The sequence below is a fragment of the Sphaerodactylus townsendi genome, linkage group LG07 (genome assembly GCF_021028975.2).
Source record: "Sphaerodactylus townsendi isolate TG3544 linkage group LG07, MPM_Stown_v2.3, whole genome shotgun sequence".
In the NCBI taxonomy this organism is placed as follows: Eukaryota; Metazoa; Chordata; class Lepidosauria; order Squamata; family Sphaerodactylidae; genus Sphaerodactylus; species Sphaerodactylus townsendi.
In genome coordinates this window covers 99629197-99652315 of record NC_059431.1, presented here as the reverse complement: position 1 = coordinate 99652315, position 23119 = coordinate 99629197, and the positions used below count along the sequence as shown (strand labels likewise).

The 23119-nt window shown below is 44.4% G+C and overlaps 2 protein-coding genes across 7 annotated transcripts in view; both read left to right on the top strand.

Moving 5' to 3' along the window:
• Window positions 1-6832, top strand: part of TDRD7 (tudor domain containing 7) — a 39348-nt gene extending 32516 nt beyond the window's left edge. For all 3 annotated transcript variants that reach the window (XM_048503960.1, XM_048503958.1, XM_048503959.1), the window contains exons 13-17: window positions 690-824; window positions 915-1025; window positions 2172-2662; window positions 4695-4855; window positions 6403-6832. In XM_048503960.1, coding sequence (XP_048359917.1) covers window positions 690-824; window positions 915-1025; window positions 2172-2662; window positions 4695-4855; window positions 6403-6623 — 1119 coding nt within the window. In that variant the 3' untranslated portion in view covers window positions 6624-6832. The remainder of the gene's footprint in view (window positions 1-689; window positions 825-914; window positions 1026-2171; window positions 2663-4694; window positions 4856-6402) is intronic.
• Window positions 6833-9091: 2259 nt separating this feature from the next.
• Window positions 9092-23119, top strand: part of TMOD1 (tropomodulin 1) — a 36344-nt gene continuing 22316 nt past the window's right edge. For 2 of the 4 annotated variants that reach the window (XM_048503012.1, XM_048503011.1), the window contains exons 1-3: window positions 9092-9249; window positions 19310-19473; window positions 21643-21799. In XM_048503012.1, the coding sequence (XP_048358969.1) occupies window positions 19354-19473; window positions 21643-21799 (277 nt within the window). In that variant the 5' untranslated portion in view covers window positions 9092-9249; window positions 19310-19353. Of the gene's footprint in view, window positions 9250-9669; window positions 9914-19309; window positions 19474-21642; window positions 21800-23119 lie in introns of those variants that run through there. The other 2 variants (XM_048503009.1, XM_048503010.1) reach the window with 2 other exon arrangements.

The following is a 23119-nucleotide window of genomic DNA, read 5'->3' as shown; positions in this document are numbered from 1 at the left end:
TACATTTTTGAAGTCTAATATCCCCCTTAACAATGGATTCTCATTCTAAATGTTTTTGCACTGGTGATCTCTAAACATCTGCAGTAATAGTTCGCAGTTAGTTGCCATAATGTAGTGGTTTGGGAGTTGGACCCAAATTTGAATTGCTACTCCAACAGGGAAGCTTGTTGTGCGACCTTGAGCCAACCACACTTGCTGTGCCTACTCTACCCCACAAAATAGTTTTTACACGGCTGAAATAGAGAAGGGAACAATATAAGGTGCTTTGGGAGCCAGCGTGGCATAATGGTTAAGAGCAGGTGCACTCTAATCTGGAGAACTGGGTTTGATTCCCCACTCTGCCATTTGAGCTGTGGAGGCTTATCTGGTGAACTCGATTAGCTTGTGCACTCCAACACATGCCAGCTGGGTGACCTTGAGCTAGTCACAGTTCTTTGGAGCTCTCTCAGCCCCACCCATTTCACAGGGTGTTAGTTGTGAGGGGGGAAGGCAAAGGAGTTTGTAAGCCCCTTTGAGTCTTCTTACAGGAGAGAAAGGGGGAATATAAATAACCTTCTTCTTCCTTTGGTCTCCAGTGGGGGAAAGGGGGGGGAGTATATAACTGAACTACGTAAATAATTGTATAAACCTGGTTATTCTAATATTGTACTATTCTGATATTTCTCTATTATCTCACTTTGTCTGGGCAGATAACCAGTGTTCATAGCAGTCGGGCTCTTGATGTGCAGTTTATGGATACTGGAACAGTAGCATCTGTAAAAGTGGCAGAGCTAAGAGAGGTTCCCCCAACATTTCTGCGAGAAATCATTGCGATACCACCCCAGGTGTAATGGTTGCAAGTATTTCTGGACTGCTTTTACTATTTGGTTTTTGAAATACACTGTGCAGATATGTAACCGCTGGATTATTTTTAGGTGACAAAATGCTGCTTAGCTGACCTCCCTCGTCATATTGGGATGTGGACTCCAGATGCCGTGCTTTGGCTGAGAGATACAGTCTTGAACTGTCCTGACTGCAGTATTAAGGTAACCCCAAAAGGCATCATTCCAAAGTGCTGGGTATTCTTGAATACCACCTGTAAATTTAGCATTGCAGTGTTTTTATCTGCATTCTCTCTCCCATCTGTGTTCTTTTACTGGGGAAAAAGATACACCACAATACATTTTGTTAGTCTTTAAAGTGCTTCCGGACTTCTGCTTAATTTTATTCATGTTTACACTTACTATGTACCCCATTTTCTGTAAAGCTGAAAGTGGTTTCAGGTACTTGTTTCAAAGAGGCTTGTCCAACTGGCAATAAAATTATGCACATATCACAGCAGAGTATACCAGTATGTCCAGATGCAAATAAAATACTGCATATGGCAGCAAACCAGCAACATCTTACAGAGAGAGCCAAATCAGTTGTCAGCAGCTGTAGACCCAATTCAGGAAAAAAACAAAGGCCCTGTGAAAAAGCACTGCCGTACAAACCTTGAAGACTGGCAGCAAAGGTGCCCTGGCACCTTTACCAGCAGTTTGCCCCACAAGAGGAAGGCAACTGTGGGCAGAGTCAGTGAGTGAGCTTTATGGATGTGTGTTGCCTGGTAAGAAGGCACAAGTGGCCCACGACTGCAAACGTGGGAAGAGGTAGTCCTTCTGGTCACAGAGGACCACTTTCTTAAGGAGAAGGAAGTCTATATTTAATTCCAATATCATCCCAGCTGGGTGCAGATTCTGACTTTTGGGGAACTATAAGAAACAAGTTTTTCTCTCCTTATCTCTTGGCATATAGGTTAAGAGGCGGTAGTTTCATGATTTTTCTTCTCTCCCATTCAGTCCATGCCTTTTTAGAAGTAAGTCAGTACACAAAAGTGATGTTAAAACAGATTTTAGATCCTGTTGGAGTCGGCAGCAAATCTTTACCTAACATCGGTTGGTCACTGTATGTTGTACACTGTGCCAGTCTTACCAAAACGCCAGAAAGGGAGTGGCCAGGAGGAGTTGGGAGATATTTTATGCTGGCATAAGTAGACGTTTGTCTTTCTCTATACTTGATTTGCTGTTCAGTTAACACTTTGTTGAGTATAGCAGTATGTTAAGTCACTTCCATTATTGTGGACAGGAAATGCAGAATTCATGGTAGCATTGTGACGGGTGTTCTTTCTTTTTCCTCCTCTCTTTTTGCTCAAGGTTGTTAAACTGGATGAGTCCCATAGAATTGCACAGGTCTATTTATTCACACCAAAGAACTTCCCAGACCCAGACCGCAGCATAAATAGGCAGATTACTAATGCGGATTTGTGGAAGCACCAGAAAGATGTCTTCTTAAGCGTCTCTTCTAGCAGCTTCCCCCTTCTAAAGGGGAAAATGGACTCTCCACAGTGGACAAGGGTACATAGCGAGAAAGGTCCTTCTGGTCCATTTCCACACCCTGCGGAGCCCAGTGGTGAGAAAATGGCGTCAGTTATGCCGCCACCTTTGCCATTGCCCAAACCGCGGGAGCAAATGGACGTCTTTGTCTCGCTGGCCTGCCACCCAGGCTACTTTGTCCTCCAGCCTTGGCAGGAAATGCACAATTTGGAAACGCTGATGGAGGAGATGCTGCTGTACTATAGCAAAGCAGAGGAGAAACGTATTGTTGTGGAAAAGAACAAACTCTATGCTGCTAAAGTGGAGAAAAGGTTAGTCGCTGTTAAAAATATCACACAGTTTGCACTGGCAACTGCTGTTTGCATCACTGACAATGCACAGAAGAGCCCTAATAGTTTGGACTTTGAAGTGGAGCCCAAAAAGAAACACAGTGAAGGGCGGGGGAGAGCTTTTTTGTTTTGTTGAAAGAATTGGGGGAGTACTGGGGAAAAAATTCCTATGAAACATTTTCTCTCTTAGAATGATTTTCACACTCAAAAAGTATAGTGTGAAAAAACAGTTAAGGACTTCTTCAGTTTTTCCAGTATAACATTGGGAAATTTGGGACAGCTCAAGGAAGAACACTTGCGTTGTAGACAGAGACAATTTTTTCAAGATTTATTTTGTTTAAATTTAACCAATATTGGCAGTCATGTTTAATAACTGATAAAGAACAGTGTCTTCACTGTTACAAAGTCTAATTAATATTGAAGCATGCTTCTAAGTCTGTCCAAACAATGCTTTCTTTCGACGTATTGTCGAAGGCTTTCACGACCAGAATCACTAGGATGTTGGGGGTTTTCTGGGTTGTATGGCCATGTTCCAGTAGTATTTTCTTATGACGTTTCACCTGCATCTGTGGATGGCATCTTCAGAGGATCCTTTAAAGATGCCAGCCACAGATGCAGACAAAACTACAGGAGAAAATGCTACTGGAACACGGCCATACAACCCGGAAAATCCACAACACCCTTAAGAAAGATATTTATGCTTGTCAGTACCATTGATATGCCAAATAATGGTGCAATTTTCTGTATTATAAATTATGCATTTTATGTTAAATCACTTTTTCTTTTCTTTTTTCTGCTTCTGATAGTTTATCCATTTCTGAAGCATCTGTGATCAACAAAAGTTTAGGCTTGATAGGAACTAACTATTGCATACCTTTCCATTTTTTTCCAGGACACAGTTCCCCACCCCCTAGAAAAACAATTGGGAATCCCCCCTCCCTTGCCCAGGAACTTGAACATTTCTGGAAACTTTGCATCTCTATTAAGACCAAAGGTCCATCTAGTCCAGCAGTTGCTTCCAACAGTGGTAGTTGAAACAGGATGGAATAGTGCTTAGTGTTGACCTGGGTTCTGGTCTCACACAATATGCAGTGAGCTGGATTACCTTGGGTTGGTCACTCTTAGCTTAACCCAGCTCTCAAGGTTGTTCAGATAAAGTAGAAAGGGGAGTGATTATAACAGCACTCTGATCTCCATGGAGGAAGGGCAACATTTAAAAAATTGTGCTAAATGAATAGAAGAGAGCCTTCTGGAGAGGCAGTTGGAGCAAAGCTTGTTTGTAGCTAGGTTTGTGGCTCCCAAGCACGGCACCCCCTCCTTAAAACAGGGTGGCAAGACAAGGGTCACTTGTAGGAGAGGAGACCCGCACGGAGGCAGGGTAAGAAAACTCACCTGCCAGGAGCTGTATTGGGATGTGATTTTTTTAAAAATGGCCAGGGAGAGGCAATGGCAGCCTTTCAGAGTTCATAGGCAGTTAGCCAAGGGTGCTTGAGTGCAATGGAGTGGGACCAGAACAGGAATGCCATTTCCAGCAAGCCTACAGCAAAGAGAAATGGGGAGGAGGGGGCAGAGGGAAACCACTTGATGAGTCAGTCTGAGCATCCCTGAATGGGAGGAAAGGGAAGGTGGTCCCCCACCCCTGATGATAGCCCCAAACCTTTCCTTCTGGGCAAGGAAGGAACAAAGAGATTTCTTCTCCTCAGGCTATGGATCAGGAGGTGCCTTTTACATGCACACAGGCACAGATCTGCAGCGCTTGCCTGAAGAACAATGTACAAGCAGCGTTTGTTCCAAGCAGAGATGTCCAGTGACTTAATAAAGGGAGTATTGTGTGGTATTTTGCTCTGCTGAATGAGAAGCAGAGGCCTGTTTCACCTAGAGCACAGATTCTTGCTGGTTCCCCGGCATAACAATTGCCAAAATGTTGAGTCAGTGCACTGACCTAGCAGCAGTGTGGTTTGTGTTCCTAGACATGTTAACCTGAGCGTGTGGAGGTTTTTCACTTTTATCATAGGTGGTACAGAGTGTTAATAAAAGGAGCGTTGACAAATGGGCTGGTGTCGGTATATCAGCTGGACTATGGAAAACATGAACTTGTGAGCATCCAAAAAGTCCAGCCTCTGCAGGACACATTCCGAAAACTGCCATTTCAGGCTATAACAGCCCAGCTTGCTGGTAGGTGACAAACTTTTAAAAGTATAGAAGGGGAAACATTTTTTACTTAAATACGTACAGCAAAAGTTTTTATGTAGTTTGATGAGCCTCAGTCTCAAAATGTTTAAATTTCTGGTGTGGCATGCCATTCTCTCTGCTGCTGCTTTAGCAGTAAATAAAATGCTAGTTTGATCTTGGATGGCCAAGACCAGCCTGATCTTGTCAGAGCTTGGAAGCTAAGGAGGATCAGTCTTGGTTAGTACTTAAATGGGAGACCACCAAGGAAATCCAGGGTCACTATGCAGAGGCAGGCAATGGCAGAAAAGCATCTCTGTTTGTCTCGAAAATCCTACAGGGTCACCATAGTTCTGCCATTTGATGGCAGGTGCACTCCAATCTGGAGAACTGGGTTTGATTCCCAGCTCTGCTGTGGAGGCTAATCTGGTTCACCAGATTAGCCTGTGTACTCCAACACATGCCACCTGGGTGACCTTGGGCTAGTCACAGTTCTTTAGAGCTCTCTCAGCCCCACTGACCTCACAGGGTGTTTGTTGTGAGGGGGGAAGGGAAAGGAGATTATAAGCTCCTTTGAGTCTCCTTACAGGAGAGAAAGGGGGGTATACATCCAAACTCCTCCTCCTCTTCTTCTTCTTCTGTACACACACAGTTAGCTAAAATCTGCCACTGGAAGCCATTGCACCTCAAGGGGAGGTGAGAGGGGCTGGTCGCTCAGTGAGAGCACCTGTCTCACATGCAGAAGGTCAACGGTTCAGTCCTCCAGGTCTCCAGTGAAAAGTATCAAGTAGCATTTGATGTGAAAGCCACATCTCCCTGGGACCCTGGAGAGCCACCACCAGTCCAAGTAGACAATACTGACCCTGGTGGATCGAAGGCCTGATTCAGTAGAAGGCAGTTGCGCGTATACATCTCCTAAGAAAAGATGTATAGGACCTCCAGGATGAACAAGAATTGTGAAACATAGTACTAAAATAAAAATTAAAACACTACTATTATGTCACAGCAAAGCAGCAGAGAGCCAAAACCAACAAAATTTAGCTTAGCAGCTAAGTATAAGTTGTTACGCTGAAACAATGGGGTTATTTAAATGGTCTGAAAGGGAGCAGAGAGGATGAAGTAGACCGCTTGGGGTGAAACATTCCCGAGATCGAGGGCTGCCTCACAGACACTAGAAGGGTCCCTGGTCAATAGAAGTTCCTGGACTGTGTACATGATAATCATGATGGGTTGAGTTTAGCACAGTCATCTATTTGAGGCTCTAACTGCAGTCCCTGATCACTTGTGTCACAAATGCTGGTTGAGGAGCAGGGAGACAGATCAGGAACAATGATAATATTGGGGTGCTGTGTGGTTTCCGGGCTGTATAATATTTGATAATGATAATAATGATAATATTTAGTTTCACATAGAAGGGTGCAGATCTTACCAGTGGATTCCTCTGACTTACCCCCTTCATGCACTCTTAGCTCCATGGGCTCTGAAGTCACTTCCTGCTGGTCTGGATGAAAGGTTCCTTACAGTCTTTGGTGCCTTTTTCCCCCCTCTCCTAGGAGTTGACCAGCAGCAGTGGTCCGAGGAAGCTGCGGTAGTATTCCGCAATAATGTTGAGAAGAAACCTCTGGTTGCGCTGTTGCATGCAGTTGTGGACGGAGCTAATCCATGGGACCGAAAAGTCATAACCTATTTAGCTGACACTTCCCTACCAGACACGGATTTATGGATCCATGACCTCATGACCCAGTACCATTTGGAGATTTCAAAAGCTAGTTAATAAATTTTTTGAAACTTGAGTACCTTGAGCAATAAGAATGTGGTAGGCTTTTTGGAAAAAACAAAACAAAAAAATGAATGTTAACATAGCTGTGACTGAAAATGTTGGGTTAACCTTTCCTGTTTTTTTGCACTCTTTAATGCTAAAATTTAACAAATACAGAATGATGTATATACTAAATAAAGTATGACTGTTATTCTATTGGAAAATTTCCCTGCCTCTTATTCAGTTGTGTTAAGGATAAACTGACCTGTTAACCTACATCGGGGGGGTGGCCAGTAGGTCAAATGAAACCTTTCTGCCTCGATGCCCTGTAATGACCTCTTCCCTCAAAGGAATAGTTCCTGCTGTTCTAGGTAATATCAGCTAGATGGCCCAAGTATTGCACTCTGCGTAAGGCAGTTATGTTGAGGTTCACATGCTCAGACCTATGGAGAAGACACACCTTTAAGAGCTTGGCTACCCCTACATCTCTGCCTGGGAAGTAATGGCCACTTGAAAATATATCCTTAGGACCAGTGATGGTCAGCATCTTTCTGCAATGACAAGCCCATCAAGGTTTGCTTTTCCTTCTCCCTTGTCCTTCCCTGCTACTTAGAAAATCTGGTTTGCACAATATTTCAGGGATCAGGTTTGGAGTAACCTATTTGAACTTAATTGCACAATTACGTAGAACGCTCTTTTCCCCGCCATGAAAGTATTCCTTATGAAGTAAAATTTTGATGTTATCTACCAGCTAGCGATGCACCTGCCGCACTATACAGTGTATATATGTAATGTAAACATATTACTAAGCAAAGAACATCGCACAAGGAGTAAGAATGGTATCTCCGTGAGTGCATGTAAAGGCAGTAATAAGGACAATTGCACAAATAAGCACTTTGAACTTTAACCATTTATTGCCTATATTGTGGATGCCTGATTGTGCACTTAAGGACTTTCTTGTTGGTTATTCTGCATTTTGTATGTACGCATGTAATAGTCTGTTTATGTCATATATAGGAAAAGAGCACAGTATTTTATGAGCACATTGGTTGTCTATTTCACTTGATATATGTTTACATTACATATATACATTGTATAGTGCAGCAGATGCATCGTGTTTGTTTCTTTCTACCATAGTGGTCGTTGCACCGGTTACTATTGCATATATCTACCAGCTAGCTCCTTAATGCTGCAGGAAGATAACATTTTCATTCTACATGCCACTCTCCCCTTCTCCCCCCCCCCATCCCCCCATCCCCAGCCTCAGTGGTATGTTTATACCTTATTTAGGAAGGTTGGGGATAGTCTTAACAAGTGAGCAACAATGTTCCTTTTCCATGCACCAGACTTCCATGTCAGCTACTTAATTGTTGGCTCGTTCACATCATCGAGCACAAGCTATGCACCTGCTGCTTTACAGAGCAAGAAGCCAGGGCCCTGTCTCAACTGTACACCATCAAAAGTTTCAGGAAGGGGGTAAGAAATGGAGAGGGAGGCAGGAATAAACAGGAATACACTTGTCAGCGACAGAATTCCAGCCAATGCAAATTTAAAAACAGCTGGGCTTCAGGCCTGTTGTGTCTGATGCTCATATAATGTGGCGGTAGTTGCAAAACGGATGCAGATTTATGGTGCAGAGTGTTCTGAGATTTAAGGTTCTAGTCCCCATGTCTAGGGGGATGAGCTCAAAAGCTTGCAGACAATGCCTTCTCCAGAGAATTTGCTAAGTGATATTCTAAGTGAAGTAAGACTGGGCTTTCGTGCCTAGTGCTGCTCCTTTCTAGAGGTTCTTTTCCAGGTCAATCAATTGGAATAAATTTTTAGAGCAAATGGTTAATGAGTAAATTTGTCATATACATTGGGCAGCATTTCTGTACTGTGGGACCAATGCACATTATGCAGGTGTTTCCTCTTACATGGGCAGAGGCTAGCATCCTGTTTGGCCATCGTTGTTCTCCCTCCTCCTGCAGAAAGGGACAAGATTTCATGGCACAGTTGCAATCTTCCTCCTGCTTTGTTGGAAGGGCATTCAGGTTTGGTGCGAGCTCTCTCCAGCGAAACATCGGCCCCTTCCGCACATTCAGAATAATGCAGGTTCAATCCACTTTAAATGTGCTTTGAAGCTGGATTTTACTGTGCAGAATAGCAAAATCCACTTGCAAACAATTGTGAAAGTGGGTTGAAAGTGTATTATTCTGCATGTGTGGAAGGGGACATTAATTGGATCTGGGGTTTAAATGAGGCTGGCAGGATTAGGAGCCTCCCATTCCATGCGTGTCAATCTGCCCTACCGGCTAGCTCCCATGCAATAGCAGATAGGATCGGAGTCCCCCGTGCGCCCTGGACCGAGCGCTCAAACCACTTTTCCGAGCCTGGCATGCTCTTGGCTGAGGCGAAGGGGTGTGTGAGCCGAGCGGTGGGTGCCCCCTGCTAGCCGCTGGGGGTGGGCGGCCTTCCCGGCTGTCCGTCCTCTTGGCCGGATGACTGACAGCAGGGGGGGGGGCGGGAAGCCCCCTTCCTTCTCCCTGCTGCTGCGCAACTTTGGAGCTCCTCTCCAGGGCGCGCGACTGGGCGGCGGAGCGGCGCGCGTCTTCCTTCCAGTTCCCCCGAGCAGGGCCGGGGCCCGGGGCAGCGCCGGCAGGTACGCCAGCGGGAAGGGCCGTGCTAGGGTGGCTCCTGGCCCCGCGGGGAGCTCCGGGTCTCACGTCGCGCGGAAAGCCCCGGCGGCGGTAATCCGCGCCATATCTGGGCAAAGCATTCCGCGGCCACCCAAGGGGACCGGCAGGCTGAGCGCGGTGGCGACGCGCCTATAAATAGCTGCCGCTCTCGCATCTGCTGGCTGCGGCTGGCCTGGGCGGGCGGGCGGGCGGGCGGGCGGGGGGTGGGAGAAGCCCCGACGGGACAAAGGCTGGGCTGGCGCTTGGCGACCCCTCCTCAGGGTCTCGAGCTCTGGCCCAGTCGGGAGGCGGTGGCGGCGCTTTTGGCGGTTCCCTCGAGCGCAAGCGGACGAGCGTGCAGTTGGTTGCCTCTGCTTGCCGCCTTTTGGGTCGGCCTGGGCTCCTGCGCCCTTGGTCCTAACAGCCGCCCCGCATCACAGAAAGGGTTCTCTCTCGGCCTCAAACTGAAGGGCGCGAAGAAAGCGCGCTTCCCGCGATGCTGGGCGGCCTCTGAAAGGCAGAGGAGGAATGCTTAGAGTGAAAGTTGGCAAGCCACGTTGGTCCTTTGCCTCATGCGGGGCCGTAAATGTGTGAGGAAAGCGCGTTTCTAAACTGTGACGGGGCCTGTGCTAAAAGAATAAGGCACTGGTAAGTTACCCGTAGCAATAGTTTTTAGGAAACCAGTGCGTCGTCGGTTGGAGCAGTTCCGGGCTGCCCGAGAACCTCCTTCAGCATCACAATTTTCAGCTCGGAGGCTGTGCCCTCTGAGCTGCTCTGGGCTGGCCGACAGTCCCCCAAATCCGTTCATGTTCCGCAGCATTTTGTGTGCTGCTGAGTGGGCAACCTGGGGTCTCTCGTGGTTTCGTGTATTTATTATATACTCCCACCCTCCGAAGTGGCCTTCACCTTTTCATTCTCACAACGGCCCTAGAGGAAGGTTATGCTAATACTAGCCCCAGGTTCTCCAGCAAGTCTCCAGGGCAGATTGGGGGTTCAAAGTTGGGTCTCCCAAATCCTAACCCGACACTAACTGCTGCACTTTGCTGCCTGCACTGGGATCCATAAAACCAGTCCTGGTTAAAACAGAAATTGCCTTGTGTGTTATGTGTTTGGAAAGGGCAAGGGGATCGCTGGCTTTCGTCGCAGGTCATTCTTGCCTCAGAAAGTGGGATCTGTTGTCATCTCTGTGTCAGACCCCAAGGCCAGTTTTGTTCCTTGCCTTTTCTGTGCTTTATGAAACCTTACACAATCCCTCACAAGAAAGTGAGTCACCCAGTGTGGCTTGTGGGTGGGTTGCCATGCTGCGAGTGGGGGTGGTGGGGAGAGACAGGCTGATCAAATTGTGTTGCCACCTTTTTAAAACCAGAGTTAAACCTGCAACTAGTGTTGCCGACTGATCATTGGGGGGCGGGGGGGGGGATAGGAATGCCTTGCTTCTATTTCTTTAACAGCAACTTTCTGGATGTGAGGGCGATCTGGCTGCGACATCTGTCACTCCATTGATCGCCAGGGTTGATTTGGCTGCTCTGGCTGGCTAGGCGGGTGTCCCCTACCTCCCTCACCGCTCCATGTGCGTCCCTCCCAAAACTGCGTTCTCAGTGGAAGAGGACAACCATCCCAGATAGAAGGAGTGTACCGTTCTTCGGTCAAGGGTATACGATAGCTGCGCTCCCCTGCTAAAACCTCCAAACAGCAACTTTCTGTGGGAAACAGCTAGATTTGAGCCTGCTAGCACTTTAGAGACCAATAAGATTTTAGTCTCCCAAAAGTTTATACCTGAAAATCTTGTTGGACTTGAATCTAGCTGCAAACCAACACAGCTATCAATGAAGAAGTGTTGGTTTTTTAACCCCATTTTTCTCTACTGTAAGGAGTCTCTCAGTGGCTTGTAAACTCCTTCCCTTCCCCTCCCCACAACAGACATCTTGTGAGGTAGGTGGGGCTGAGAGAGTTTTGGGAGAACTGTGGCCCTTTCCCCACTTCAAAAGTGAAAGTAGAGGGGACCCCTGCTCCGTGTTCGGCGTGCGGTTTCAAAAGCGCGCTGAGGGGCGGGAGGAGCGGCAGAATTGGGGTGACTGTGTTGTCGCTGCGTTGTCACTGCTGGTGTAGTGGGGAGTGCTGCAGGACCCCGGGCTATTTGCCGTGAGGAGCGCGCATCTAATGGTGGGTGGGGAATCGACCTGTGACTTGCCCAAAATGACCCAACAGGCTGCATGTGGAAGAGTGGCGAAGCACATCTGGTTCTCCAGAATAGAGTTCACTGCTAATGTTGAGAAGTGGGGAATCCAACCCGGTTCTCCAGGCTAGTCTGCCTCTCTTAACCCATGCACCCCACTGGTTCTCACCTCTGCTAATGCCTGAAGCTAGCAGGAGGTGGTACAAAAGCTAGCAATCCTAGCAGCAGGTCTGTCGCTCAGAAATAGAGAAGCCAAAGTTTTCTCCATGGTGTTGCTCTGCCCCAGAAGTTTCACCAGCTGAATTGTCATTGTTTTAAAAATCTTTCTACCTACGCAAATGATGTTTTCCTTGGCATGGAGCAAAACAGTGGAGAAAGCTTTCCCTGTCTAATGTCAGGCTTCCGAGAAAGGTATAGGAACAGGGGTTGTTTTTTGTTTTTTTTAAGTTAATTGCCATCTGAGAAATCCTTGGACCCAAGTCCAATTAATTCAGAACCAAGGCAAGTCCAATTCTTTTCAGTCATTCTTAGAACTGGTTGCTGTCAAACTTTTCACACACACACACACACACCCCACTTTTCTTTGGTTGCTTGATGGTATAGAGTTCACGTTGCAGTAGCTTTGTGGTGCCATCACGTTGCAGTAGCTTTATGGTGACCCTGTAGGGTTTTCAAGGCAAGGGGGGAACAGAGGTCTATCTTGTTGGATTCCCATCCAAGTTCTAATCAGGGCTGACGCTCCTTAGTTTCTGCAATTCGATGAGATTGGGCTAGATCTTGGTAAGGACGCTATGACTGCTTACCTGCAAGAAACCCCTGGCCTGATGCTGATGATTGGGGGGGGGCATATTCTAGGGTGCAAACTCTTTCAGGGATCCTCAAGTGTTTGAGACTACAGGCATGTTTGGAATTCTGACATGGCATGGTGGGTGCAGCAAAAAAAAATGGCTGCCACAAAACGGCTCCCACAGCTTAACTTCAGTAACACAATATAGATCTTTGCAATGTTTTAAAAAAACTGCCCAGCCAATCAGATCTCCAGTGGTCAATCAGAAGTCTTCCTGGGCAAAAAGGTCTACCTGGCTCAATTCATTTTCTAAAAACTGTTGTTGGGTGCCAGAAAAGGTGTGGATGGACACCGTTTTGAGGACTCCTCTGTTTGCACAAGCAGCTGAAATGTTACACCATGTGAATAGTACTGCATGACCTCATAGAGAGAAAGATCTGTAAGTGGCAAGCAAGGTAGCTGTTCAGGGAAGCTTGACCGAAGAACCCTGATACATCTATGACAAACACCAGGGTTCCTTTCAGCACAGTTTAAAGCTGCTGGTCTAGAAAGGATACCAACAGATGCAACTTTAATACAGGGGGCTGGGATAAATTTATGTTGTACACTGCTGAAAAAAGTAAAATAGGCAAAGTTTCCCCTTCAGTCTTATCCAACCCTGGGGTACCACTGCAAGCAGTGATTTTATAGGCAAGCTGCTTTAAGAAATAGATAGATGGCTGAGTTAACATGAGCCAACTGCCAGGATATCTGACCCACAAGGGGCTCAAATTCCTGACCATGTGAGTGGCAGTGCAAGCACTTAACCACTACGCCACACGGCTCCTTGCTGGGAAAAGTACATGAACCCTCAGCCCCTTTGTGGGTAATCATTCTTTGCGCTATGATAATAATGACAGGAAATGGATTTGAAGAGGCCGCTAGGGCTACGTAAATATGACATTATAAGATGAATTGTTTCAAAACTGTACAGTAGTCTCTTAAGAAGAAGAAGAGGAAGAAGAGTTTGGATTTATATCCCCCCTTTCTCTCCTGCAGGAGACTCAAAGGGGCTTACAATCTCCTTGCCCTTCCCCCCTCACAACAAACACCCTGTGAGGTGGGTGGGGCTGAGAGAACTCAGAAGAGCTGTGACTTGCCCAAGGTCACCCAGCTGGCGTGTGTGGGAGTGTACAGGCTAATCTGAATTCCCCAGATAAGCCTCCACAGCTCAGGCGGCAGAGCTGGGAATCAAACCCGGTTCCTCCAGATTAGATACATGAGCTCTTAACCTCCTACACCACTGCTGCTTAAGTGACAAGTATGAAAGTCACTGGTTTTAATCTCATTTTTGTAACAAGTTCCTGACAAGCCATTCTATGGGAATAAAAATACTGGCATCCCCTCAGTTCACATAGTGGTTGGGTAAAGTGAAATATAATAAAAATGTCCAATATTGTTATTATAATTTCTGTTGCCTGAACTAATCTGTAGTTTGTATTGTCGAAGGCTTTCGCGACCGGATTCAACTGGTTGTGGTGGGTTTTCCGGGCTGTGTGGCCATGGTCTCGTAGATCTTGTTCCTAACGTTTCACCTTCATCTGTGGCTGGCATCTTCAGAGGTGTATCACAGTGAGAAGTCTGTTAGGAACAAGATCTACCAGACCACGCCCACACAGCCCGGAAAACCCACCACAATAAGCTGTAGTTTGTTTTGTATACCTTTTTAGTGGGAGATACCTCTGATTTGCATGCCTAGTGTATAACTGACTCATCAATTGCTGTCATAATATTCATAAATCAATGGTTTTAATTCTCTGATGAGCTCTGGAAGTTGGTCCACTCCATAAACGTTTTTCTTTACATTCTTTTCTGTAATTAAAATAAAAAACCAGTCCCTCCTCTTGGTGCTAGTTGGGTAGGGAGAAGTATTTTTCTTTGTTAATTCATCTATACCATAGGTGTCAAACTCGTGGCCCTCCAGATGGTATGGACTACAGGGGATGATGGGAACTGTAGTCCATAACATCTGGAGGGCCGCGACTTTGACACCTGTGATCTATACTGTCAATTTAAGCTAATTTAACATCACTGTGATGAATAATTCCATATGAGTATCTCTGGTGTCAAACCTAAGGCAAATTGTTGTGACCCGCCCTGAGCCCCACAGGGATAGGGCAGGATATAAATTTGAAAAAAATAGAATAATAAATGAGAAAAGTAAATGAGTGACAGCTTAGCATATGGATAGCTGGATACGGAAGAGGGCAAGACTCCTAAACAGTTGTGTACTCAGAGGAATTCTGGCAACCAGCTGCTTTTCTCACCCTTCAGTTGCATCTGTCAAAATTTCCTCTTCTACATAATCCTTAAAGGGTCAAGAATCCCTGATCTCTTTTCCATTGAGTCTTGAAGAAGGCATTCATAAGTGCATTGCTTTCAGTTGACTTGATTTCATTTAACTCTGTGCTGGGTTGTGGCCAGTATTTGAATCGAACCAGTTTAAAGAAACCTGGATTTATAGAAATGTTTAAAATAGATGTAAATGTAAACCAGATCTTGCTAGGTCAGTTCATCAATCTTGTTTTTCCTACCTGTGAGTTCTATCAAGCGCTGTTATATACTCTGTTCCACATAAAGTTGTTAGTTCAATCAGTTGAAATGCAGCGGTTGAGAAAACCCTATGCTTCCACTTTAAAATATAATCCTGAATAAATATGAGAATTATCATTCATGTTTACTCACTGCCTTTGACAAAATCATTATTTTGTGCATTATTGAACATAGTACTTTGGTACAAGAGCATTTATGCCAAAATGTATTTTCACTTTAAAAACTTTCAAATGGATGGCGAGGAGCAGGGCTCGGTAGGCACTAGGACCCAGGCAGAGCATTCTGAAACAAAGAAGGTCCGGCATGCTTCGTTCTGTGGTGGAGGAATATACAATCTACTAACATCTTTCTGTGAAACAGTATAGTTACTAAGAGTCTGGACTGTAAGTCAGGAAAGCACATTTTTATTCCACTCTTCCAAGGAACTCCAAGTGGTTTATATCTTTCTATCCTCCTCCGTTTATCCTAGTAATAGCCTTGTGATATCGGTTAGTCTGAAAATCTGTGACTGGCTCAAGGTTGGTTAGTCAGCTTGCTTAACACAGTGCAGATTCGAACCTGGGTCCTCCAGAGCCCAGTCCAGTATCATAACCACTGTACCTTACTATATAAATGGAGACACCAATATTACCCTACTGGACAGAGTTGCCACAATGATCGGTGGAATACTTAACTTGTACTCAGAGCATTCTAAAGCACTTTAAGAGTGCTATTAATAATGATGATAATAAACTGGCAACTTTCATCACATAGCTACTACTTCTCATGGCAGGCTGTATCATTCTTCATTTTACAGCCTTCCAGTTTGTCAGCAGTGAAATACGTTATAGTATTTTAAGTCCATTTACTTTTGTTTCAATTGTCGCTTGTTGAAAATGAGAATTTATATTTCTGTTCAGCTTTGATCTGGGCTCTCCACAAATATGGCCAGTATTTTAGCCTTAATTACTTTATATTCCTAACCTCTACTCACCATACTGGCTCCCACTCTGCTTCAAGCAAATCAACCTCACAACACACACATACAACAGTTTTAACTGTTTTTAAATCTTTCAAACCTTGTTTGATCAGATATGACAGTAACATCAAATGAAGCATCATGAGCTTCCCACTTTTATCTCTGTTAAAACTGTTGTCTGTGCCTAGCTAGTCTTTATTTTATCTTCACCTTCAGCTTTGGCCAGAAGAAAGGGGGAAAGCATTCACGGCAGCTGTAGGGAAGATTTATGGGATACTTGCCCTGTTTAAAAATAATTGCTCTGACTTACAACTTGAGTTTTCACTTAACTCACATAGGAGTCTGGTCTCCCATAAATCACACCCTTACACAGTCTTGGGAAATGCACTTCTAGGACCTGAGAGGCCAATGGATGAAGGGGGAGTAATGGAGAGCCATAGCAATTTTAAAACAACCTTCACGCTGACGTTTGTCTCCTTTCGTCCTTGGAAGATGGCATTCTCAATGGGGATTTTGATCCACTAGCATAACATCCAGATCTTTCCCTTGTGCTTTGCTGTTTCATGGAGAGCACTGCCCCGTTGTCTTGGCATTCAGGAGGTAAGCGTTTATTTCTGTTTCTGTGTCTCTCGTAAGAAGTTTCACAGGGTCCCAGGTTCAATTCCAGGCATCTCCAGTTGAAAGGATCAAAAAGTAGGTGATATGAAAGACCCTCTATCTGAGACCCTGAAGAGCTTCTGCCAGTCTGTATAAACAATACTGCCTTTGAAGGATCTGATTCAGTTGAAGGCAGCTTTATATGTTCATCCCCTATGTTGCCATTTCTGTGCTCTTGGGCCTTTGACTAGAGCCAGCATGGTGTAGTAACGTCAGACTAAGACCTGGGGTACCTAGGTCCGAATCCCCGCTCCACCATGCCTGCTGGATGACCTTGAGTCAGTCACATGCTCTCATCCTGACATTATCTAGGACAGTGGTGGTGAACCTATGGCACCCCAGATGTTCATGGACTACAATTCCCATCAGCCCCTTCCAGCATGGCCAATTGGCTGAGGGGAATTGTAGTCCCATGTTAGCATCCTGGAAGTCTGCCATGGGATTCTACACCACCAATCTAAGACTGAACAGGAGACCTCCAAGTAATACCAGGGTCGTAACCTGGAAGCAGGCAATGGCAAACCACCTCTGAGTGTCTCTTACCTTGAAAACGGGAGTCTCCATGAATTGGCTGTGACTTGACAGCAAAAAAAAAGAAAGGTCTTTGATTTTGTGTGGGTTTGTTAATTCAGGAGCCCAGTAAGAGAGAGTGTAGTGTTGGAAATGTTCGTGATAAACTGGAATAATGGGAAGACCCTATAGAATGACAACCCAAAGAGAACAAAATATTATACATGAGGGGTTAGAGATGGCTGCATGAGAACCAAACATGAAAACGCTGGGTAGATGTTTGCATTTTAGAAACATCTGCAAAGCTTTTCTTGGCCTTTATTGCTCAGGAGTGTTCTTGCTGGAGGAGGCCAAAAGCCTGCCTCATTCAGGATTCACCTAGTAGTTGCTTCTTGGAAACCTGCAAGTAATGTCCTTAATTTCATGGCAGTCAAAGATGGCTGATAGTTCCATGAAGCCACACCACTGAAGGGGGACTGATTACTTTTGAATTGTTTGTTCTCCTGTGCTCACACACATCCTCATCATCTTAGGCCCAGATATCACCTGCCTTGCATTTCATCTGCAAACACACTGTCCTTTTATTGTCGTATTTGTTTAATTCAGGGGTCTGCAACCTGCGGCTCTCCAGATGTTGGCAGGGGCTGATGGGATTTGTAGTCCATGAACATCTAGAGAGCCCCAGGTTGCAGACCCCTGGTTTAGTTTAACTTCAGTTTAAGCTATCATCTTTCCATCTAAAAGCCAAGAATTTTTGTATTTTGATTCTCATGCCAGTGTTATAAGTAATAGTTTATGACAATAAATGAGGATTCTCTCTAAAAAAACATGTTTGGTATGCAAAAGTAGGCAATGGCAAATCAGCTGTGTTCCTCTCTTGTCTTGAAAATCCAATGAGTCAGTTGTAACTTGATGGCAGTTATGTATTATTATTATTAAAGTTTGGAATATGCATAATTCTCTGTCTTCATTACAGTTCCAATAAGCTGTGTTTCGAATTCTTAACCTCTAATAGACTGATTACATGAACCCTACTACTGATTTGGTCTACTAGTCAGCTCATCCGATTTAAGTTTTAAATGCAATTAACATCCCTCCCTTTCTTCATTAATTTATTTACATCATTTATGCTCCACCTGTCTCACCGAGAGGCATTAATACATGGAACTGAAGGGCACACTGCATTTCTGATGGCAGATGTAACTCAACTCCCCATCACCACTACCGAGTTTGATCTCTGGAGCTGTAATCCTGTCTACATATATAGGAATAAGTCCCGCTGGATTCAGTGTGTCTTTACTTCTGAATGAAATTGCTTTGGATTGGACTTCAGGAAATGAAGCCAAAGTTTGGAAAGATTTTTGCATTTTAGGGTAAAATCACTCTGAGATAAACCACTTCAGTTTTCTCTAGGGAGAAAGAAAAGAGAAGCCATTTGGTACACTGGTTAAAGCAGTGATATTCATTCGGTGTCTCAGGAGCCACGTGCGGCTTTTCGCCATCTCACTCTTCTGAACACTATTCCCCAATCTGACTCCTGCCTCAGATTTCATGAAAGAAGGCAAGACTCTTGCCTAGTGGAGTTTGGGGTTGCCAGGTTGCTCCCATATTGAAACAGCCTCTGCCAGCTACAAGCCTTCCTGAGGTGGAGGCCTGATGCCAGAAATGGAAGTAAATATGACTCTTTTGGTTGTTGGTGATTACAGATTTTTTTCCCATAAGCTATGGAGTGAATACCACTGGGTCAAAGTATTAGACTGGGACCTGGGAGGTCTGAAGGACTCTGCCTTGGAAGCTTGCAGGGTAATCTTGGGTCAGTCATTCATTCTCAGTCTAACCTATTTCACAGTATTGTTGTGAAGGGAAAATTGAGAATGGGACATCAACATATGTCACCCTCTGCTCCCTCGAAAAACACAGGGATAAAAATGCACTGAATATATGGTTAAAAGACATTCCAATTTATTATTACTTCTTAATTCTATAAGATTCCAATCCTGTTCTGAACCCAGTAGCATTATCTCTGTAACATTTTACCACTTGCAAGCATATCTATATTTTATGATGTTATAAAGTTATAAGCTATATATTAATACATCATATAATATAAATAATATTAAATAATACAATAATTTACTATTGTAATTTGTATTTTTATGAACTATGAAATCGTGCAGTACTTTTTCCTATATGCCCACTTTGGTTTGTTTTCTTGCTTTAAAGACAAAAGGAGTTTTAATACATCTCATAAATGTTTAGAGTTATTGATATATATGCTTGTCACAAACCCATACTTTCTCACACTTTGGGTGACATTCGGTAACCATGACGGTATGCTTTTATTTTACTCTCTCATAGCGTAGGGGTATCTATTTTATATGATATTTTAAAACCAAAGAGTCTTCAAAATGTCGTATAGAAAAGAACTAGAGAAATACCAGGATCTGGATGAAGATCAGATCCTGGGAGCATTGACTGAAGAAGAAATCAGGATGCTAGAGGAAGAAATGGTAGAGCTCGATCCAGATGTAAGTAATTTTGGGGTATCTTATAAAGTGTGAATAAGTTCTGTCAATGGCATTTAACTGAAACAGCTGAATGGAACACCATAGTTAGAGTTGCTAAATACTGAACATAACTTTCTACTAATCTTTTACTTAATTGGAAATTTCCTATCCTATCTTTCAGCCCAAACAGACAGCTCACAACTAAAACCACAGGAGTTCAAAAACATTGAAGGAAATAATATCTTGTAGGTCAAGCTTGCTCACTGATCTCAAAAACAATGGGAATTGGTTGCTGCTGTTCCCTCTGACAGATTACTTTGGAGTCAGTTTCCACAAAATTGAGTTTATAGGGTAGAGATCCTGGGCACATCCTGTGAACTGTGCCACAGTCATACGTTACTTGCGTGTTCTCCTAGGTTCCTCATATACCCTGTTGTCCTTCCAGTAAAGACCCCAGCAGTATGCAAAAGAAGCAAGTCCCCACTTACTACACCCTGTTATCCCAAACAGAATCAGCCCAGGAAAGGAGCTGTTGGGCACACTGCAGAAGACCCTCTCATTTTGTCTTCACACATGTCCTTTCATTCCCCTCCCCCCCTCCCCCACAGTTTGACATGAGCTGGTTCTATTTAGATTCTTTAGAAACAGAATGCCATATATTTGTATTCTTACTGGTGCCCAGGTCAAGCCACATGAGATAATGGAAGATCTCCTGTGTGGTTTTCTACAATAAATAAATAAATAGTTGCTGGGGTTGAGAATGAGTCGCATTGAAAATTTGAAGACTAGAAAGGTTAGTACATTCCCATCATGCATTTGTTACCCAGAATGGTAGGGTCTGTCCCTTTTTGATTGGAGAATTAGCCAGACAGACCTTGCGTTGCAAGCAGGGGTAACCATGGATCTTTGCCACCAGAGTTTATGGAGGTGGGTTTTTGCAAGAAATCTGCAGTAGTCAAAAAATACAAACCCCTTTTCGCACGCAGGCCGAAGGAATTGGATTACTTGTTCACAATGCAACCCAGCAGCGCTAGAACTACAGGAAAACTGGCGCCGCTTTAGAAGCCTTCTGTTACCCAATCGGCTTCCTATTCTCTAGCCCTCCAGTGCATGCGCCAGGAGCACAGGGGACACGCCTCCTATACCCTCTTGGCCTGCTTCCGTGTCTGGAGCAGGGAGAATTGACCTGAACTGGCGACTTTTTTTTGGAGGGCCAGAGAACAGGTGAGTGAAGGTAGGGAGTGGGGGGGGGGGAGCGCCGGGAAGCCGCTGCCGTTAGCACGGCGGCAACTTCCAACCCGGCGTTTTCAGAAAAGATCGCTTCCCAGTACACTCTGGCGCTGGCGCGGCTGAAGCGGGTATTGTGACTGCAAAGCAGCTTCTGCGCCCTATCTTGGAAGAATGGCTGACCTGGGGACAGCGTTTTTGCAGATCCCAGGTACGCCATATTCCTTCTATCTTGAAGCTTGGCCATAGTTTAACAATTTTAGTCAAGGAAAATAAAATAATAAATGTACAGGCACACATAATAAAACGCAAGCACACAGAGTATTCACACAGTCCTAGAATATAAATAGAGTTAAGGGAATAGAGCAGGATGTTGCAGGAAGGGTAATAATCACTTTATCTTGAAGCAGAGGATCCAGAGACAGAGTCCAATGGCCCACGTTGGATTCTACAGTTGGAGTGAAGACAGTGCTGGGAACAGTACAACTGGACAGAGAGTAGCCCAGAAAAAAATGGAACACAGACTGCAGGATGAACAGGCTAGATGTTGGAAAATGTGGCCCTCTAGCAATGTTAAGAGAGTTAATCTTCCTTAAGGAAAGAATTAAGTCACAAACCTACACCTTGGCACAAATCCAGATTAGATCTTCTCAGTTCCTCTTTGGGTTAAACTCATTGATCCATGGGCAGTCAGTTCTCTGCTGTTGCAGCCCAGTAGAGAAAATCTGGCTGTGGAGAGGAAAAGAATGATCTGAGACTACAATAAATATTAGAAAATGAATTTCCTGTGGAAAAATACTGACCTGATGTGTTCTTTCTGGGCAAGTATTGTGGATTCATGGAGCTACCACAAAGCACCTGGATGGGTGGCAAAATGGAGATGATCAGCATGGCAGTAAAGCAGTGGAACGAGATAAGCTGGTGATTGTGCCGCCTATCTTTGTTTTCTCCTCCCCAATCTAGAATGCGTTGTTGCCTGCAGGAATGAGACAGAGAGACCAGACCAAAAAAACACCCACTGGCCCATTTAAAAGGGATGACCTTCTGGCACACTTGGAGAAGCAGGCAAACAGCACTAAAGACAGAGAGGATCTGGTTCCTTTCACAGGAGAGAAAAGAGGTAAGTCAAATGGGTCTCTTGCCTTTGGATTCTCAAAAAGCATGTATTGGAGTGTAGCTTTAACTATGAATGAATGAATGAATGAATGAATGAATGAATGAATGAATGAATGAATGAATGAATGAATGAATGAATGAATGAATGAATGAATGAATACAATAGAGAATCCTCCCCACCAACCACTACCCAATTATAATCACAGGCAGTTAACAAACCGAAACACTGGTTGGTTTTATCCTGCTCTTCGTTTCTGATCACTTGAAACATATTGCTTTAACATTTTTAAAAGTTGCATTTCTGCAGTTGTTACAAAGTAAGAACTAAAATGAAGATCCTCTCTGCACCCTAGATAATGAATGAAAGGCACAATCTGCCAAAAAATTCTCCAAGCTCCCTTGAAACAAGAAAGGCTTTTTCCATTTCAACAACATTTGTGCAAAAGAAATTCCCAGTGGATTGTGTTTTGGGGGAGTTAATGTTATCCTTTTTGGATGCAGGTGAACAGTTGCTGTGTAGGAATGTAGAAGCTATATAGCCTTTACTCAAGATTCTGCTGCAAGTTGGATATGTGATACCGTTGTTCATTTACAAGACAGATCTTAATCTCCATGGCAGTTCCTCTGGATTCTGGATTGGCTTTCTGTCTGCACTGAAATAGAAAACAGCAAAGACACAGGGTGGGTTTAGATGCTAGGGATCCTGTGCTGGAGCCATCACAGATTCCTTCCTTATGGTGGCAGGGAGAGTCACGTCTCAAAGGGTCATGAATAAGTGTCCAAGCTTCTCCAGAAAGATATTCTCTGAAAATGATCAAAAGTCATATCCCTGGCAACAACACAATTGGGAGTCTTGCTTTATCAGAGATGCAAATAAGCTGGTATGGAGTATCAGTAAGAAACTCGCCAATGTGGTACCTAATTTTCTGCTTCAAGTCCTCCCTGTCCCTGAGTGAGACAGTAAGAAATGTAAGATATTTTCACCCCTGTACTTTACAAACAGTTAGTCAAAGCTTACGATAAGACGTGTGTATTCAAAATTACACAACATAGTGGGGTTTATTATTATTGCTCATCAGTTCTCATTCCCAAGAATATTTGCTAGCCATGGTAAAGATTGTGGATCCTCCTTGTTTAGCAGTGGTAGACTTCTTGAGTCCCTGAGAGGCGGCCATGTTAGGTGCTGCAGTAAAAGTATGCAAGGGTCAGTGGCACTCTAAAGACTAACAGAATTTATGGCAGCTGAACCTTTTGTGTGTGAGAATTTACTTCATTAGAACAAGATTTGAGCCCAGTAGCAGCTTAGAGACCAATAAGATTTTCA